This window comes from Bos grunniens, chromosome 3 (assembly GCF_055505025.1).
Source record: "Bos grunniens cultivar Pamir isolate PY7600 chromosome 3, Bosgru_T2T1.0, whole genome shotgun sequence".
Lineage (NCBI taxonomy): Eukaryota > Metazoa > Chordata > Mammalia > Artiodactyla > Bovidae > Bos > Bos grunniens.
The window spans coordinates 42,809,353-42,830,360 of NC_141167.1; the positions used below are offsets into that span (position 1 = coordinate 42,809,353).

General features: G+C 39.7%; 1 protein-coding gene across 7 annotated transcripts in view; it reads left to right on the top strand.

Moving 5' to 3' along the window:
• The window catches only part of SGIP1 (SH3GL interacting endocytic adaptor 1), a 230,873-nt gene that overhangs the window by 120,350 nt on the left and 89,515 nt on the right, over window positions 1-21,008 (top strand). Inside the window, exon 9 of one of the 7 annotated variants that reach the window (XM_086390424.1) lies at window positions 17,629-17,640. The exons of the other annotated variants lie outside the window; for them this stretch is intronic. Coding sequence (XP_086246550.1) covers window positions 17,629-17,640 — 12 coding nt within the window. The remainder of the gene's footprint in view (window positions 1-17,628; window positions 17,641-21,008) is intronic. 7 annotated transcript variants of the gene reach the window in all.

Genomic DNA, 21,008 nt, shown 5'->3' on the forward strand with positions numbered 1-21,008 from the left:
TACTGTCCACAAGCTGGAGGCCCAGGAAAGCTGGTGGTATAATTCATTTCAGTCTAAGGCCTGAGAACCAGAGAGCTAACGGTGTAAATTCCAGTCTGAGGGTGCAAGATGAGAAGAGATGTCCCAGCACAAATGATGAGACAGAAAAACAGGGTGAATTCCTTTCCCCTTTTTTCTCTTTAGACCCTCAACAGATTAGATGATGCTGACCCACATAAGTGAGGGTTATGTACTTTTCTGAGTCCACCAGTTCAAATGCTACCCAAAAGCTAATCTTATCTGGAAACACCCTCATTGCACACCCAGAAATAATGTCTAACCTGGATACCTGATAGCCAGCCAAGTTGACATAATATTAACCATCACACTATTATGTATATATGTATGTATGCATTTATTTATTTATATATATTTTATATACATATTTTAAGATAACTTTAGCTCCTTTATTGAGAGTCATGGGATTATGATGTATCTGTATCTCAAGGCTTGAATTCATTTGAAGAGGTTTGGACAATCTCTTGCCTGTCTTAAACTTTAATTTTGAACCAAATCTGATTGACCTTTTAGAGGAATTGTAAATCCATTTTTTCCATACTGGACATGTGTGATTGATATTTCTTTAAGCACAAATAGAGACTTTGTACTTACCCCTGAAGGACCTAGCATACAGTGCTAGTTTATCTTGCAGAAAGATACTGGAATCTGATAGACTGAACTCAACCTCTTGCAAACTTAAGCAAGTCTCTTAAACCTATTTGAGTATCAGTTTCCTCATAACTAAAATGAGAATAATGAACACCTACGTCACACAGTGGTTGTTGGGATGTCCCTCTCTTTATGTTAATAAAATGTAAAGATTTTTCTTTTAAAGGAGAATATGGAAACCGGTGTAGGATAAATCACTCTGCTCTCTGCTTCCCTTGGTACCACACTCTTTACATTTAGGGTAGAAACCGACCTCTATTATATCTTTCACAAAGGATTTTGTTCTTAAAAGTAAAAGATTTCTCAAACGGGAAAACAAAAACAACAAAAATAAATCTTAACATGCAATGGAATACCATTAATTCCCTTTAAGATAACTTGAGGGAAATGCAAATAGACAGTTATTTCAATGATGTCACAATTACTCAGACAACTGGGCTCTACCGCTTCGCTGGGGTTGCTTTGCACAAATTACAAAACCTGAGCCATGGTTTCTTCATTAGTGAGTGAAGATAACTCCTGTACCAACTTCACAGGGCTGTTGTAAGGGTGGAATGAGTTAATACAGTAAACACCATATTGTAGGATCAGATAGTACATTGAGGGATCATTCTATTGTTGTTAGAATTGTTTGCAGTGTCTGGGGCACATTTTTAAGAATATCATTAAATGGTGATGAATCAGGAAACCCAAAGAGCCAAAAGTCATGTAAAGCCAAGATCAGCAATTACTCTGAGTATCAAACTAGGAAAATGCGTTAATAAAATAACTTTTGTGCTGCCTGTAGATTGATTTTGAAGCCATTCCAGAAGCATTCCTAAATTGTTTTATCATTCCTAATTTTGTTTTAACAAAATCCCTTGAGTAAGTATGGTGCTTCTTCAGGAAACCCTATTGAAAGCTAGCATTCCCAATGGGATCTATATTGTGCACCCCCACCAAATTTATTTCACCCAGAAATGACATCATTTTCCATCCCTCTTCAAATCAGTTCACTAAATATTTGAGGCCAGCACTGAGAGCTAACATCAGAAATATTGGACAGATTTTTGTTCAACATTCATGTTAACTACAAGCTTATCTTAAAAGAGAGGGAATATATGTATACATATTGCTGATTCACTTTGTTGCACAGCAGAAACTAACCCAACATTGTAAAGCAATTATACTCCAATAACATTTTAAATAATGTATAGTTGATATGGCAGGTGGCCCACAGAGGCTGAACTTCCCCCTTGTGGTCCAAATGCCTGCCTCTCTTCACTCAGTCCTGATTAAATATACGGTCTTGTGTAGCCAACTTCTCCTCTGGCCTCCATTTCACAGTCTCTTGGCTTCCTTACCCCTCACAGGATCTCAGAGGTAGACATATCCATTTCTTCCAAAACCCATAGAATTTTCATCACGTGCTTCAGTGATGTGTTCTGCTCACAAAGTACCTTGATCCTGTAGCTCCTATAGCATTCATGGAATTGAGAAAACAGACACTACATTTTACTTCTTGGTAAAATATCATCTTTTCCTTTTGTTATGAGCTGCTGTTAATTCCATTATTTTTGTTCTTTGGTGAGTCAAGGATCACAGCTGACTTACCTTGAGAGTTGTCTTTAACTATAAACTCTCAGTTCTGTACTGAATACAAATTTTTCCTCCGAAATAAGTCAGAACTAAGTTTGCATTCAATTTAATTCAGATGACCATTATATCTACTACTGTGGGTAAGAGGGTCTAAGATGAAATGGAGTAGACCTCATAGTCAACAAAAGAGTCCAAAATGCAGTACTTGAGTGCAATCTCAAAAACAGCAGAATGATCTCGGCTTCTTTCCAAGGCAAACCATTCAGTTTCACAATAATTCAAAGTCAATACCCCAACCACTAATGCCCAAAAAGCTAAAATTGCATGGTTCTATGAAGACCTTCAAGACCTTCTAGACTAACACCAAAAAAAGATGTCCTTTTCATCATAGGGGATTGGAATGCGAAAGTAGAAAGTCAAAACATACCTGGAGAAACAGGCAAGTTTGGCCTTGGAACACAAAATGAATCAAAGCAAAGGCTAACAGAGTTTTGCCAAGAGAACGCATGGGTCATAACAAACATCCTCTTCCAGCAACACAAGAGTTGATTCTACATGTGGGCATCTCCAGATAGTCAATACCAAAATCAGACTGATTATATTCTTTGCAGCAAAAGATGGAGAAGCTCTATACAGTCAGAAAAAACAAGACTGGGAGCTGACTGGCTCAGATCATGAACTCTTTATTGCAAAATTCAGACTTAAAATGAATAGAATAGGGAAAACCACTAGGCCAGTAAGGTATGACCTAAATCAAATCCCTTACATTTATATAGTGAAAGTGACAAATAGGTTCAAGGGATTATCTGATAGATAGAGTGCCTGAGGAACTGTGGACGGAGGTTCATAACATTGTACAGGATGTGGTAACCAGAACCATCCCCCAGAAAAAGAAATGCAAGAAGGCAAAGTGGTTGTTTGAGGAGGCCTTATAAATGGCTGAGAAAAGAAGAGAAGCAAAAGCCAAAGGAAAAAGGGAAAGATATACCCAACTGAATGCAGAGTTCCAAAGGACAGCAAGGAGAGATAAGAAAGCCTTCTTCAGTGATCAATGCAAAGAAATAGAAGAAAACAATAGAATGGAAGAGACTAGAGATCTCTTCAAGAAAATTGGAGATAACAAGGGAACATTTCATGCAAAGATGGGTACAATTAAAGACAGAAACAGCAAGGACCTAACAGAAGCAGAAGAGATTAAGACGAGGTGGCAAGAATACACAGAAGAACTATATGGGAAAGGTCCTAATGACCCAGATATCCACAACAGTGTGGTCACTCACAGAGAGCCAGACATCCTGAAGTGTGAAGTCAAGTGGGTCTTAGGAAGCATTACTACAAACAAAGCTAGTGGAGGTGATGGAATTGCAGCTTAGTTATTTAAATTCCTGAAAGATGAAGGTGTTAAAGTCCTGCACTCAATATGTCAGCAAATTTGGGAAACTCAGCAGTAGCCACTGGGCTGAAAAAGGTCAATTTTCATTCCAATTCCAAAGAAAGACAATGCCAAAGAATGTTCAAACTACCACACAATTTTACTCATTTCACATGCTAGCAAGGTAATGCTCAAAATCCTTCAAACTAGGCTTCAGCAGTACATGAATCAAGAACTTTCAGATGTATCTGGATTTAGTAAAGGCAGAAGAACCAGGGATCAAATTGCCAACATCGGTTGGATCACAGAGAAAACAAGGGAATTCCAGAAAAACATCTACTACTGCTTCATTGACTAAGTGAAATCCTTTGACTGTGTGAATCACAACAAACTATGGAAAATACTTAAAGAGTTGGGAATACCAAATCACTTTACCTGTCTCCTGAGAAACCTGTCTGCAAGTCAAGAAGCAACAGTTAACCAGACATGAAACAATGGGCTGGTTCAAAATTGGGAAAGGAGTATGTCAAGGCTGTATATTGTCACTCTGCTTATTTGGCTGAGTACATATGCTATATGCAGAGTGTATCATGTGAAATGCCAGGCTGGATGAATCCCAAGCTGGAATCAAGATTGCTGGGAGCAGTATCAACAACCTCAGATAGGCAGATGATACCACTCTAATGGCAGAAAGTGAAGAGAAGCTAAAGAGCCTCTTGATGAAGGTCATTGAGGAGAGTGAAAAAGCTGACTTAAGACTCAATATTCAAATAACTAAGATCACAGCATCTAGTCCCATCACCTCATGGCAAATAGATGGGGGAAACTGGAAACAGTAACAAATTTTGTTTTCTTGGGCTCCAAAATCACTGCAGACAGTGACTGCAGCCATGAAATTAAAATACAGTTGCTCCTTGGGAAAAAAGCTATGACAAACCTAGGTTAAGTTTAAGTCACTTCAGTCGTGTCCAACTCTGTGCGACCCCATAGACAGCAGCCCATCAGGCTCCCCCGTCCCTGGGATTCTCCAGGCAAGAACACTGGAGTGGGTTGCCATTTCCACTAGACAGCATGTTAAAAAGCAGATATATCACTCTGCCGACAAAGGTTTGTGTGATCAAAGCTGTAGATTTCCCAGTAGTCATGTATGGATGTGAGAGTTGGACCATAAAGAAGGCTGAGTGCCAAAAAATTGATGCTTTCAAATTGTAGTGCTAGAGACTCTTGAGAGTTTCTTGGGTGGCAAGGAGATCAAACCTGTCAATCCTAAAGGAAATCAACCCTGAATATTCATTGGAAGGACTGATGCTGAAGCTGAAGCTCCAATACTCTGGCTACTTGATACAAAGAGCTGAGTCATTGGAAAAGACCTTGACGCTGGGAAAGACTGAGAAAGGGGCGACAGGGGATGAGATGTTTGGATGGCATCATCGACTCAATGGACATGTTTGAGCAAATTCAGGGAGATGAAGGACAGGGAGGCATGGTGGTTGCAAAGAGTTGCACACAACTGAACAACAACAAAGTTTTCATTCTGGCTCTGTACTCATTATCCATATGATCCCAAGTAAGTTACTTAAACATTTAAACCCCAGTCAAGGCTTAATCACATGAATCACAGCCTTGTCTAACTCAATGAAACTATGAGCCATGCTGTGTTGTGCCTCCCAAGATGGACTGGTTGTGAGGATAAATGAATTAATATATGTGAAGCATTTGATATACAGCCAGATCACATTTCAGATCTGCCAACCAGCAACGTAATTGCATTGTAAGTTCTCTACATGGTCTCTGACCTTGAGACCATGAGATTTATGAATAGTCACCATGAAACAAACTGAGTTATTCTGATTAATAATAATTATCATTTACTGAGTAACTCCTTTGGGCCTTACATAAATTTACTTACAAAATACTAAGTACTTTATAGGCACTACTTCCTTAATTCTTAAAAGGCTCCTATAAAGGTAGACAGTATTATTTAATTGATTTTACTATTGATTAAGCCTTATGCTTAGTCACTTAGTCATGTCCGACTCTTTGCAACCCCATGGTATAGCCCACCAGGCTCCTCTACCCATGGGGATTCTCCAGGCAAGAATACTAGAGTGGGTAGCCATGCCCTCCTCCAGGGGATCAAACGGCGTGCTGCAGTCCATGGGGTCACAAAGAGTTGGACATGACTGAGCGCCCGAACTGAAATGAACCGATCCTCACAGCAACCTATGAGATGGGTACTATTTTTACCTCCATTCTACAGATGAGAAAACTGAGGCATAGAAGAATTAATTAACTCACCCAAAATGTCACAGCTACTAAGTGAAGTTGCTGAGATTTAAACTGAGAAATCTGTTTTCTAATTCAGAATGTTTACTTGCTACAGTATTTTTTAAATGAGATTTCAGTAATAGATGGCAGTTATAAAGCAGTTTAAAATTCCATTTTTTTGTTTTCTACATCATTTAAGAGATTGATACACTTTTTAAAGTAAGTAACCTAAAGTGAGAGTCACTCAGTCGTGTCTAACTCTTTGCAATGCTATGGTCTATATAGTCCATGGAATTCTCCAGGCCAGAATATTGGAGTGGGTAGCTTTCTCTACTCCAGTGGATTTTTCCAACCCAGGGATTGAACTCAGGTCTCCCACATTGCTGGCTGATTCTTTACCACCTGAGCCACAAGGGAAGCCCAAGAATACTGGAGTAGGTAGCCTATCCCTTCACCAGCGGATCTTCCCAATCCAGGAATTGAACTGGGGTCTCCTGCATTGCAGGCAGATTCTTCACCAACTGAGCTATCAGTTCAGTTCAGTTCAGTTCAGTCGCTCAGTCGTGTCCGACTCTTTAGCCCAATTAACCTAAAAGCTAGTATTATTTGCCTTTGGTTTGCAACTCAACATTTTTATATTTTTACCTTCTTTAAGAGATAAATGCATTACAAGAAACAATTATTAGTTTTTTATTTTGGACATACAACATATTACAAAAAAAGAACTCTTACCCACTATATTATACTACTTTTGATGAAAGCTATTGGTCCTCTTTACAGAGGAAAAATGAAAAATACATTAAATCATCCAAAACATTTTACAAATAATTTGTGAGTACTCACAAACTCTTTGAAGGCTATCACTTTAATGGAGTCTAAAGAGCCCATGTCAGTCTACATACATACACTCCCTCCTAAGTTCCATGTGACAAGAGAGCAAAGCCGAGCTTATGGGTCAGTCAGGCTTAATGGCTGCTGTGTCACCTTTATTTTAAATATTAAGGAATGACACCTTGTTTTTATATGACATATATTTCAGTTCCCCTAATCAATCAATCAGCAAGGAATTTTTTAAGTCAACGATTCACTATAATAATGGTTTATGCTTTACAAAAGCTGTCATGATCAGAAAGATGTCTTGGGCAAACTATGCTGTTAAGCAGGCAAGGAAGTGGTGGTCCCCCTGTTTTATAGAAGAAATCAGCTCCGAGATATCAAGAGACAGCTGAAAGGGCCAGGACTTGAACTCCAACAACTTCCTCCTTTCTGCCAAGTTAAACACACAGTATATATTCTCATCTACATTGAATTAGGGTGTGATTCAGTCCTCTTTAAATCCTTCTCAGCTTTGATATTCTGCTGTGTACTCTAGCCCAATAATTTCTATGGAAATTGCTGTTTTAGAAGCAGGTTAAGGATATAGCAAGGGGTCCGAGAAAGAAAGCACTTCCTTGAAGCACATTGGTTAAAGAGGAAGAACATGGGCTTCTGAGTTAGTATCTTATTATCTGTGTGTCCATGGGCAAGCTCCTTAACTCAGCATCTCAGATCCTAAATCTGTAAAATAGGAAAAATAATACATACTTTCTCAGGACTGATGTAAAGATGACATGAGCTAATGTTGCAAAATTCCCCCTTTGATGCCTGTCACTTGGGAAGGGACCCTGTAAGTAGCAGTTCCCTTTTCAGCTCCATTTCTCTTTTCCTTAAGTTCAGAGACTTGTGGGAGGCAGGAAGAAAATAAAAATAGCGAGGGAGGACTTGAGCAAAGGCAAGGAAAAGAGGGCTGATAGAAATGCTGAGAGTGGGAGTTGACCTAGCCTGGCATGTGTGCTAGCAGCTCCTCCCTTTACCCTGCAAAATTCAGCGAAATAAGGAATAAAGACTTTGACATGGAGTTGTGAAGGGGCAGTCCATTTCATCTTGTTCCAAGAGATTTGCCATGCAAAACGGAGTTATTTCATCACAAACTCTGGGGAGGGGGAGACAGCTAGCTTGCAATTGAAGACACTCTGGTGCTGTTTGCCTATTCCAGGTGTTCCACCCACCCTCCCACCCTCAAATTAGCCTGCCAGAGAGCAAAATCCCTGAATTCGCTGCTGCTTGGTAACACCACCCCCTTCCCTGTCCTCACTTTGGCAGAAGGTTCAGCACCCTATTGAGTTCAGTAAAAACAGAGAGTCATCAGTTGGGGGAGGAGAGCTCCAGTCTCCTACACACTGGCATTCGCTCCTGGTAGAAACTCTGCACGGTGCCAGGGCAGGGTACAGATAGCAAGTATTCTGATATAAGTGCTCAGTGCAGAGTTCCAGGGCAGCAAGTTGGAAGGGAGAAGCTCAGCTTGGGTTCAACCCTTCAAGAAGAGCTTCACAGGGCAAGCATGATTTGGGTTGGGGTTTAGACCAGGGATGTCAAGCATGGAATGTATAAGCTGCCACTCCCCTTCCAAACCCTCAGCAGATCTTGTGACTGGGTCCCACATCCCAGAGGTAGTCTGAGAAGCCCCCTCTAGACAGAATTGCAAACAGCTTGATCAAAATCATCTGGAGTTGACGTACGAGATGTGTCTCTTTTTTCCCAAGCCTTATAGAGGATAGATGGGGAATTGGGTGGGATCTTCTTTTATCGATATATTCTTTTCTTTCCTGAATTATAAGTCGTTGGCTATCTGCAGAAGAATTCTTTTCATATCTGAAGTGTGTTTGATCTTTGTTTCATTACTAATTATTTTTTCTTAGAGAATTCTCTGTTGTTTCCATTTCCTGACATTTAAAATTAGAATATCATTTTTCCAAACCCTTTTACTTACCCCACAATGGTCAGAAGAAATCCCTAAGCTCTTGTATGTTTTGATCTCCTTGAAAATGAGCAGAATATTAATTCAATCTGGATCGCCTTTGTCATTATCTCTCCAAGTAATGCTGGCTGTACCCTTTGAGTACCTGGTATTTTGCTTCCATTTGTGAGGTATAAGAAGTAGAATTTCCTTGCATAACTGTAGATTCTTTCATTATTTTCTACTGTGTCAGACAACTTTATCTAATTAGGGGTTCCAGAAACATGAACGCTAGGGTTGGAGACCTTAAGCCTCAGTTATCAACTTCTCAGACCTTCTGCTATCAACTTAAAATCTAATTGAATGAAACAATAGACTCGGCATTGATTCACATAAAAACATTAGGGTGTCCTCAACCAAAGGCAGCAAATTCTTCAATTATATACTTTTAGTTACAGTGCTAAGGTTTCCCAAGTGGCACTAGCAGTAAAGAATCTGCCTGCCAACGCAGGAGACACAAGAGATGCAGGTCTGATCCCTGGGTCGGGAAGATTCTCTGGAGGAGGGCATGGCAACCCACTCCACTATTCTTTGCCTGGAGAATTCCACAGAGGAATTCTGGCAGGCTACAGTCCATGGGGTCACAGAAGAGTCGGACATGACTGAACATGCACCCAATTACAACGCTAATTATAATCTAAAAGGCTATTTTTCTATCTTTAAGGTCTCAGTTGTGTTAGTCCTACTGATATAGATTTTAATTTATAATCATTTTTATTAGCTATGGTGTATTTGGGATAGAATGGACTCAAGAAGCAATCGTTTTGGAAAATAAGTTTATAAAAGAAACATAAGTTGTGAATAGTTAAGTAAGTGTTGGACTTCTGATGACTAACCCTGCACCCAGAAGTTTGCTTACTCTTGCCTTGAAGGAGCCTTTCCTCTGGAGTCTATGACATTGAATGGCATGTCAATACAGGTACTTAGACAATACTTGCTGGTTGGTTAGACAAAAGGAAGCTATTCACTGTGGGAAATATATGGAACTTGGTGTTTCATTGTGGTATAGTGCAACTTATATCCCTTGCATTATTTTGTACAGAGAGCAAGTTTTTCATCTTTCCCCTTCAATTAAAGCCAAGTTTTTCTCAATTATTGGATGGATAAACAATACAAACGGCTGTTTCTTCTCTTACAGGAGTCATTTGTAGGCTCTTTTCTAAAGTTTATTAATGTGTTGTGTTCTGTGGAGGCCAGTTTTTTGTTGTAATTCTCTTCCCCTAATCCTATACATCCTAATGAGATATCTGTTTTCTTACCTGAAGTCTCAGAATTCAGTCACTTATGGTCCTTGACCTTGAGAAGGAAAGATAGATACTTTATTATCTCTCTTATACTATTATATTTATTTTTATCCTAAGTAGTTTCTACACATGTATGAATAATAGTATAAAATTAAGTATAGCAGTATAAGAAAAAAGTATCTATTCCTTTTTTCCTAAGGAGAATTTTTTTTAGTGCCAGAAATAATCTACAGCAATGGATATACTTTTTAATTGTTTTAGAAAAAAACCTTGGAGTATGAATCACCCATATTAATTATATCAGAAAATGTTTCCTCAGAGACTGGGGGAAATTTCATTTCTTAAAAGAATGAAGGTGAGATTTTCTTCTGTCTCTTATATTGTCTAAAGGACAGCCACTAACTGCCCATGGACCTTAGGAACTATCGTTTCAAATCAGCCACCAGCACAGCAGTGGTGCAAAGCCACGGATGCCAATCTGAGCTACTCATCCTGAAGTGGCCAACACAGAGGGAAAGCAAGATGGGTGGACCGATTTCTGCTTTGCCTAGTTGAAACTCTCTTTCCACCTCCTAGCCCATGTGAAGCCCATCTTTTATTTTTAGCATGGTACATGAGGAATCAAAACAAGCTTCCAAAGAGTAATGAAAAACAACAACATATGTCACATCCTGGCATTTTTCTGGTCTTTTTTCATCAGTGCCTCTTCTGAGCAATCAAAAGTGACTAAATGTCCCTGCTGAGAACTCCTACATTGGAGCAGAGTGAAGCCAGTCTTCTCAGTGGCCTCCAAGACCTTCATGGTGGCGACACCCATGACCCCAGACTAACACCTGCCACTCTTCCTTCTCACCCCACTCCTCCATGGCTCCCTGGAGCTGTCCTCTTCCCCCAAATACTGGCACTGCCACCCTCTCTCAACTTGTCCAAGACACCTTCTCAATGAGACCTCTCCTGACCACATTATTTAAAAATCACAAATCTATTTCCGGGGCAGGAATAGAGACTCAGATGTAGAAAACAGACATGTAGACACAGAGAGGGAAGGGAGGATGGGATGAATAGGGAGATTAGGATCAACATACATACACTACCATATGTAAAATAGATAGCTAGCTAGTGGGAATCTGCTGTACAGCACAGGGAGCTCAGCTCGGTGCTCTGTGATGACCTAAAGGCTGGGGTTTAAGAGGGAGGGACATACGTATACATGTAACTGATACACTTTATTGTACACCAGAAACACAACATTGTAAGGCAATTATACTCCAGTTGTTAAAAATTTTTTAAATAATAAAAATCACAAAACTCTATACCCTGCCAGTCCCAAACCCTTCTATTCACTCTACTTTTTGAAATTACATTTATCATCTTCTAAAACCCTAAATACTTTGCTTACTTGTTATATTTGTTATTATCTTTCCTCTCCCCAAAAAGTTAGTGGAAGCTTTTTGTCTCTTGTTCCTATTGTTTTGTTCACCAAGAATAGTGTCTGGTCTTTATTAGGTAACCAATAGATAACTGTTAATGGTTTATTAATAAATAAATAATCCTTTTGCTCCTTGTCAATATCTGGCTATTCGTACATAACTGCTAGGAAATGGTTATATCTATAAAAAGAAGTCTTATTAGCTAAAATATAAACATTCAAAAGACAGCCATCCTATTTTTAAGGTTAAACAATTGTAGACTCTTAAAAAACTTCTAAATCTAGTTTTTTTTGTGTTTTGATCCCACTATATGAAACTTGATACCAAAAATTCCCACAGCAGCTTAGTTCCTTGTTAAGAGGACAGGGGTGTATTTGGAACACAAAATCTCCATAAAAGGATCATTAAAACTATGGTGTATATTTTCTACATTCACCGCTATTACATTTGGTCTGGGTCTTAAACAGAATTCAGTTTTTAAATCCTGCCCATGTCTAGCTCTTCGTGTAGAAATGAAGGCTTCAACAAGCCCTATCTTGAAAGACTATTTGCATAACAAAGTGATTTAGAATAATGCACCCAGAGAGAGGCTCTCCATCCACAGAGGGCAGAGGTCTGTGTGTTCCTTGGAAAGCTGCCTTGATCACAAGGATGGTCACAGGAATATCTCTGCACTTAGAGACAATGGTTATATTTTAGGTGTATGTATTGTTCAATCCAAAAATTTGCTTACTCTGTTTCTGTGAACATGAGTACCTGGAGGTATGCATCTCTTTTTCGTTTCTTTTTTTATCTTTTCCATAATTAGAAACCACTCTGATGATAGTTCATTTTAAATCAAGAAATATCTTTGCTTTCCCCAAAGGAGAATTGTCTTGTCATGTTTTATCTTTGTTTGTTTGTTTATTACTCTGAAGAAACCCTTAACCCAGGCAGCATAGCCTAGGTGTTGATAGCTGCTAACAATTAAAACAACATATGGAATAAAAATGCTTTAATCAACATACAGCCTAGAATGGGAAGGAGAGGAGGGTCCTTAGCATTCTTGTGTTTATATTTATTCTTATGATTCTAATTTCATAAAATACACTTAATTCTAGAAAAAAGCTGAGACATTTACCTTATAATCAGAGTTTAATTCTCAGATTCAAAACCATGCCTAGAAATTCAAGCTCACTTTCTGAAAACCTCTGTTTTCAATTCCCTGTGACCTGGTATGATAGACCAGCATGATCTATTTAACTCCTTCCATTGGAAAAATCCAAGATTATTTTCCAGACTCTGCAATCTGTAAGCTTTCAGCTCTGTTGTTTCTAAATCCCAGTGCTGATAAGGACTGTGGGAACTGGGTTTCCCTGGTGGCTCAATGGTAAAGAATCCACCTGCCACTTCAGGAGATGTGAGTTCAATCTCTGGGTTGGGAACACCCCCAGGAGAAGGAAATGGCAACCCCCTCCAGTATTCCTGCTTGGGAAATCCCATGGACAGAGGAGTCTGGTGGGCTACAGTCTATAGGGTCACAAAACAGTCGGACATGACTGATGGATTAAACAATGAACGACCCACCTCTGCCAAGGTTCTCTGGAATTAGAGAAGCAGGGATCCAGTCCCACTCTCAGCTTTTGTGGCCACATGATCTTCGAGCTCATCTGAGCCTCCTTTTCCTCACTGGTAAATAAGAGGTAACAATGACACCAATCTCATAAAGTTAAACAATAATAGTAAAGTCTCAGTGAACATTACCTGTCACTATCATTCACATCTTTTAATCCTCATGACAGTTGTATAAGACAGCATCATCCCTACTTTCAGTTCAGTTCAGTTCAGTCGCTCAGTCATGTCTGACTCTTTGCGACCCCGTGAATCACGGCACGCCAGGCCTCCCTGTCCATCACCAACTCCTGGAGTTCACTCAAACTCACGTCCATCGAGTCGGTGATGCCATCCAGCCATCTCATCCTCTGTTGTCCCCTTTTCCTCCTGCCTCCAATCCCTCCCAGCATCAGAGTCTTTTCCAATGAGTCAACTCTTCGCATGAGGTGGCCAAAGTTCTGGAGTTTCAGCTTTAGCATCATTCCCTCCAAAGAACATCCAGGGCTGATCTCCTTCAGAATGGACTGGTTGGATCTCCTTGCAGTCCAAGGGACTCTCAGGAGTCTTCTCCAACACCACAGTTCAAAAGCATCAATTCTTCAGCACTCAGCTTTCTTCACAGTCCCTACTTTATAAAATGGAATTGAGAAACAGTATGACTTATTCAAAAGCATCCAGAAAATAAGGGATTAAATTCATCTGACTATATAATAACGTTTGCATCTCCCTCCATGACAACTCCTTTGAAGCTATTTGATTTTAACCCCAAAATTCTTTTTGTTTGTAAATTCTGGACCTTAATAATTCTCATTTCTCTGTACTAGTTAGCAATGGTCCGGGTCTGAAAACAGTACCTAGGACATGGGCCCTATGCTGATCCTCAGTTATGCTGAAACACAAGGGATTTTTTTGCTATGGGAGAACTTTCCACTCTGGAGAACCAATCACATAGCTCTGCATCAATGTGTGTGCAAAGCTGTGCCACTTCCTTGGAGTCTTGATAATGTATATTAGCCCCTGAGGTCACTAATGGGCAGAGAGATCAACAGTTAAATAGAAGCAAAGTGAATTTTATATTTATAAGAGCTGGTGAAGGAACTATTACATCTGGGGCCATATCCCTTGGGCTATATATTATATACAATTCAGCCTTATTTCAGATAACAATTCATCTTTTTGGATTTTAAAAGACACTGTGCTTAAAACATTTGTATTATGTTTTAATGACCACAAAAAGAAAATTCATAAACATGATTTGAGCACCGACTGTGTGCCTTGTACTATGTTTGGGGCTAGATAGAGCCCATTCATAATCATTACTTGGAGCTAATAATTGAATGTTGGAGAAGACTCTTGAGAGTCCCTTGGACAGTGAGGAGTTCCAACCAGTCCATTAAAGGAAATCAGTCCTGAATATTCATTGGAAGGACTGATGCTGAAGCTGAAACTCTGATACTTTGGCCACCTGATGCAAAGAACTGACTCATTTGAAAAGGCCCTGATGCTGGGAAAGATTGAAAGCAGGGGGAGAAGTGGGTGACAGAAGATGAGATGGTTGGATGGCATCACCAACTCAATGGATATGAGTTGGAGTAAACTCCAGAAGCTGGTGATGGACAGGGAGAGAGCCCTGGCGTGCTTCAGTCCATGGGGTCGCAAGGAGTCAGACACAACTGAGTGACTGAACTGAACTGAACTGAATAATTGAATGGAGATGTCAAAGTAATACAGAATAAAATAAGAATTGCAAAAAATATACTAGCCGTGTGTACCTGTTCTTCTCTGAGTCTAATAGATGCTGGGGAACTATTTACTCTGATTGGGAACCTTAGGGAAGGCCTCATGGAGGAAGTGCTATTGGCCTTCAAGAATATGTAAGATGGTCTGTGAAGGAGAGGGCCTCCCTGGTGGCTCAGAGGTAAAGAATCCACTTGCCAACACAGGAGATGAGGATTCAATCCCTGGGTCAGGAAGATTCCCCTGGAGTAGAAAATGGAAACCCACTCCAGTATCTCTGCTTGGGAAATCCCATGGACAGAGGAGCCTAGCAGGCTACTGTCCATGGGGTCACAAAGAGTCAGAAATGACGTAGTGACTAAACAACAACTACAATCTGAAGGAGAGGAAGACAGCATCAAAGCTGAAGAAGCAGCCTGAGCAGAAGTCAGGGAACTATGAATGTTCTACATGTTCAGGAGATGTCAAGGAATGACTGCAGCTAAATGTAGATTTTATACAGACAGCAGTGGAAGATGAGGGAGTGAAGGTGAGCTGGAGCCCATCGTGAAGGCATTAAATGACAGAATGGAATTTGAACTCTATTTTCTACATAGTAGGGAGGTTTTTGCAGGGCAGAGTAACACATTCACTTCACTATTTTTAGAAAATAATTCTAGGAATGATGCAAAGGATGGATTTAGGAAATGAAACATGGAAAAAGACATGAAGCCTTTATTAAGAAACTGTGGAAGTGGATTTCCCTGGCTGTCCAGTGGTTAAGACTTCCAATGCAGGGAACGTGGATTCAATCCTGGTCAGGGAACTAAGGTCCCACATGCTGCATGGTGTGGCCAAAGAAATAAATAAATTGTGGAGAAAAGAGAAGAGCATTCCTGGGGGCCAGGGACCACTCACCAGGGAAATAATTTGTCATTTCCCATGGGGAGTGGTAACAAATGAAGGATGGGAAGAAAGAACTGATGGTTTTAGACAGAGTATCTTGATAGAAGTTAATAGGTACCAGATTCCCTGACAAGATTGGAATTTGAGGAAAATCTCATGTTCTAGAGTCATGACAGGCTGCAATGCATTCATAGAATTTGCCAGCTTCTTTCAATAATACCAAGGATAATTTTCTATTTTCAAAGTCTATTTGATAAAAGTAAGCCTCTGAGAAAGTGGTATGCAGGTCAGGAAGCAACAGTTAGAACTGGACATGGAACAACAGACTGGTTCCAAGGACGGAAAGGAGTACATCAAGGCTATATATTGTCACCCTGCTTATTTAACTTATATGCAGAGTACATCATGAGAAATGCTGGGCTGGATGAAGCACAAGCTGGAATCAAGATTGCCGGGAGAAATATCAATATCCTCAGATATGCTGGTGACACCACCCTTATGGCAGAAAGTGAAGAACTAAAGAGCCTCTTGATGAAAGTGAAAGAAGAGAGTGAAAAGGTTGGCTTAAAGCTCAACATTCAGAAAACTAAGGTCATGGCATCTGGTCCCATCACTTCATGGCAAATAAATGGGGAAACAGTGGAAATAGTGGCAGATTTTATTTTTGGGGGTTCCAAAATCACTGCAGGTGGTGATTGCAGCCATGAAATTAAAAGACGCTTAATCCTTGGAAGAAAAGTTATAACCAACCTAGACAGCATATTAAAAAGCAAAGACATTACTTTGTTGACAAAGGTCCATCTAGTTAATGTTATGGTTTTTCCAGTAGTCATGTATGGATGTGAGAGTTGTTCTATAAAGAAAGCTGAGCGCCGAAGAATTGATGTTTTTGAACTGTGGTGTTGGTGAAGACTCCTGAAAGTCCCTTGGACTTCAAGGAAATCCAACCAGTCCATCCTAAAGGAAATCAGTCCTGAATGTTCTTTGGAAGGACTGATGTTGAAGCTGAAATGTCAATACTTTGGCCACCTGATGCGAAGAACTGACTCATTTGAAAAGACCCTGATGCTGGGAAAGATGGAAGGTGGAGGAGAAGGGGACAACAGAGGATGAGATGGTTGGATGGCATCACTGACTCAGTGGACGTGAGTTTGAGTAAGCTCCAGGAGTTAGTGATGGACAGGGAATGCTGGTGTGCTGCAGTCCCTGGGGTCGCAAAGAGTCAGACATGACTGAGTTTCTGAACTGAACTGAAGCCATTCAAAAAGAGCTTAGAATGCGCTTAAATGGAAACCACACCCATGTCCTCTATCACTTGATCTTGGAAAGGAGGCAAAACTACATCAACCCACCTTAGGTTTTCAGCTGTGACTTTTTAGCAAAGACAGATCAACAAAGGAAAAACAAACATAAGTTTATTAACGTGTCTATTCATGTATACCTGGCAGACCCTCCGGAAAAATGAGTGGTTTCAGAATTCAGGGCTAAATGCCATCTTAATAGGGAGAAGGAAGGAGGCATCTAAGGGGAGAGTAAATGATTTTTAGGGACCATGAATGGGCCTTTGGAAGCACAGATGGGAAGTGTGATAGTTTGTGGCAAAGTTTGTCTGGACATGGTGTTGACGTCTCATCTCCTCTCCCTTGTTATTATACTCTTATGACAATTAGGTTCTTTCTGGAAGATTTATCTTTAGGCAGATTAGGGTTGTTCAGAGAAAGCTTCTCCCCGAATTTGCTGGCTTCAAGTGCCTATAGCTCAAAACAATATTGCCAAGTGGCATGTATTGGGGGTGGTCTAAAGCCAGCAGCCTGGGAATGATCATATTGATGCCTACAGGAAGCCTTTATAAAAGCCATGCCTTGGAGAGCTGCTTTAAAGTAAGGTTATTCTGAGCCTTGAGCTGCATCTTCTTGAATATACATTTCACCTCTTTCATTTTCTGTTTATTTTTTCTTTCCATGCTTACGCTTTTAGAGGAAAAGTCCGGTAAGAAACAACAAATTCTTTCTATATCTTTGCCAAACATTGTTTATTCTGTTCATTTTCACTGTCTGTATATCTAATGACTGACTGTATTTACAACCTAAACAAGATTCTGAATTTTAAAAACAAATAGGACGTGGCCTAATTATGCCCCATGAGGAAAAGAGGAAGCTGGTTGCTAAGTGATTTTCCAAGCCTGTTATTAAGGGCCATGGGGTGATTTTGTAAAGATTCACCTCTACCCCAATCACACAGGCATATAATAAAATATTTTAGTGTTAAGTTCCATTTATTGCAGCTTCTATTTGGGTTCATCAAGCTACATATATTTTTTTGTTACTTTTTTGGTAATGTACAACATGATAGCATCCTGAGTGAATGCTTGTGAATCCATCCTAGGAGAAGCAAGTTGTCTTTTTCTCTTCTTTTTTTTTTTTTAAATTAATCAGAAAAATTATCCCCTTCTGGAGTTGTCAGAGATAATAAAGAAGATCTTTATAAATCGTAAATCACCTCTTGCTGCTGCTGCTGCTGCTGCTGCTGCTAAGTTGCTTCAGTCGTGTCCGACTCTGTGCGACCCCATAGATGGCAGCCCGCCAGGCTCAGCCATCCCTGGGATTCTCCAGGCAAGAACACCGGAGTGGGTTGCCATTTCCTTCTCCAGTGCATGAAAGTGAAAGGTGAAAGTGAAGTCGCTCAGTCGTGTCTGACTCTTAGCAGCCCCATGGACCGCAGCCTACCAGGCTCCTCTGTCCATGGGATTTTCCAAGCAAGAGTACTGGAGTGGGGTGCCAATCACCTCTTACATGGTCCTTTTTATCACTGGGGTGATTTTCCGTGGCAGCACAAATCTGATAAAATGTATCTACATGTTTTTTTTTTTTTTTAGAGCAACAATGAAACTGACCTACTAAAAAAAATATTTCATTGTTCTGGGCTGCTCTGCCTAGTTTATTGGGAACATGATCCCAGGATGCTGATACAGGTGACCTCTCCAGTGGAAAATATGAAAATATTGTATTTCCATGTTAACACCCACTGAGAAGTGGTTGGTTGTCTATTGACCTCACCTAAGTGGATGCTGCAATAATTGCTAGACCTCCCATCCTGCCCACTCACCCAAGCCTGGCAGTCTCTATACCACGTACAGGAAATGCACTGATAGCAATTTCATGGGATTGGAGGAAGGAAGAGCAGAAGACAAAGGAAGAACAAAAGATGGAATCAAAATATTACAGTTTATCAAAATATGGACTCCATGACTTGGTTCCCAAGCATAAAATTAGTACGTATCACAATTAATTATTAATAAATGGAATGGCCCACTTCTGAGTAACTGAGAGTCAACTCTGTGTCACATGCTATGTGACACATGTATTGTTGGTGTGCTTCTGTAACCTTTTTGATATTTTGCCCATTTCATTTATTCTCTTTGACTCTGAATCTTTCTCTGAATTATCCAAACTTGGCCACTTCAAATATTAACAAGATTAAATAGCCTGAAGTTTACCCATGGTGCTTTAAACATTTCCTATTCTTCATTTGCTTTCCTCTTGTTGTTCTTACAGCAATTTTAACTGTAAGTACTCCATTTCATTGCTAGCTGTGCCTTTAAGGATGAGTTTTCCTCTTGCTCCCCTGCTGCATTTTTCTTGGGTAATGCCCATGTTGTTGATATCCAACCCAGGGAACTTTTAGTGATATCTCGGCTAGTAACAGGCTCTTTGCTTCTCTTCCCATATGGAGTTTCAGAAGATTATTTCTACGAAGTCTTATTGGATCTGATAGGCATTCACTGTCATCTGACTTGTAAGAGGTATAGAAACAAATTTAAATATAGACAAACACAGCAATTGGCAGGGGTGGGGGCTTCCAATAGATGCTTGCCAGATAGATTACCCTAAAGCATTTAAAAGCAAATAAAAATATTGATTAGTGTCATAATAATAAACAAAATGATCATATATGCTAATTCTTTCCTAGAAAATTCACTACCATGAATCACTGAATTTGCTATGACTAGACTGCATAAAAATAATATTTGTTTAGTGCTTTGTGGCTTTTCACGCATTTTCTGGTGTTTCCCTATAGCGCTGAATTTTAGCAAATGAGGATGTTGTAAAGTTTCAAAACCTGATGCTGGTTATTTAATGATTTTTGACAAGCTGGACAGATTGTGTTTGGTGACTTCTTTTTATAAATGTCTCAAAACACTTATGCGTATTGGCAAAGACTTAAGTTATCCTAGTCGGCTGAATTTAAATTAATCCTTTTGTGCAAAAAATAAACAAAACAAGGCTGGTGTAGGATAGGGATACTGTGAGGACATGTATTGAAATATTTTCTTTTAGAAGGCATATTCAAATGGCAGAGTATATAAATTTTTAAAATGCAAAATATTCTAAGCAAAGATCTTCATTCTAGTGACCAAATCATAAATTAGCAGAGTATACCCATTTTGAAAATAGCCTCAAAATACAAAGTAAACCTGATCTCTAACTTGAACATCAAAATAAAAGTAGAGGGGGAAATAAAATGCTTTTCAGTACCTTCTCCAGAATGCATCAGAAGATGGAGAAAAGTTGAGGAACTGAACAATTAATGTCTAACTAGGAACACAGGAAATTTGTTCAGAAAACAAATAGACCAACTGCAACGTCCCTGTTTGAGTAATCAGGTGAAATAATAATAACAGTATATAAAAAATTCTCTGAGAGCTTATTATGTGTGATACAAATGTCTGCAATCAGAGACAAATTGGCCACCTGCAGATTCTGAACAACTGAAAAGATGTTTTGTTTGGTCATGCAAACAATCTGATTGCCATTTAAAAATCAGAATCAATAGGCCTGTTCTCTGACAACTCTGAAGATTCAGCAGGATTAGGCCCATAATTTGTGTTCAAGTGGCCCTGAGTTGTGGCCACTTCACCGAAGCTCCATGAAACTCTCATGCCCTGATCCATAGCTTTCCTGCTCCTTGCCCTGCATGCTTTTGAGTTTGCAGTTCAACACAGAGAGTGTTCAGCTTCCAGAATATATTAAGATCAGATGCTGAATGTTTCCTTCCACCCTTGAAGCAAATTCTATATATTGGTAGAACAATATATAGAAGCAAATTCTGTATATTGGTAGAACAATTGGTAGAACAATTCTGAGGCTAAAGGCCTCAGAATTCTGGGGAAATGACAGGAAAAAGAGTAAAATAAACTATTGACAGGAAAGACCCTCCCCTCCTGGTTGAGAATGATTTTGCTGTTCAGCAAAACCTACAACCACTTTATGCTCCTTAAAGGTGATAATTAGTGTAGAAAACGGCTTTCAATTTGGCTTATGGAATCCCTTTCCTTTTGAAGGTTTCAGATAGCTTTT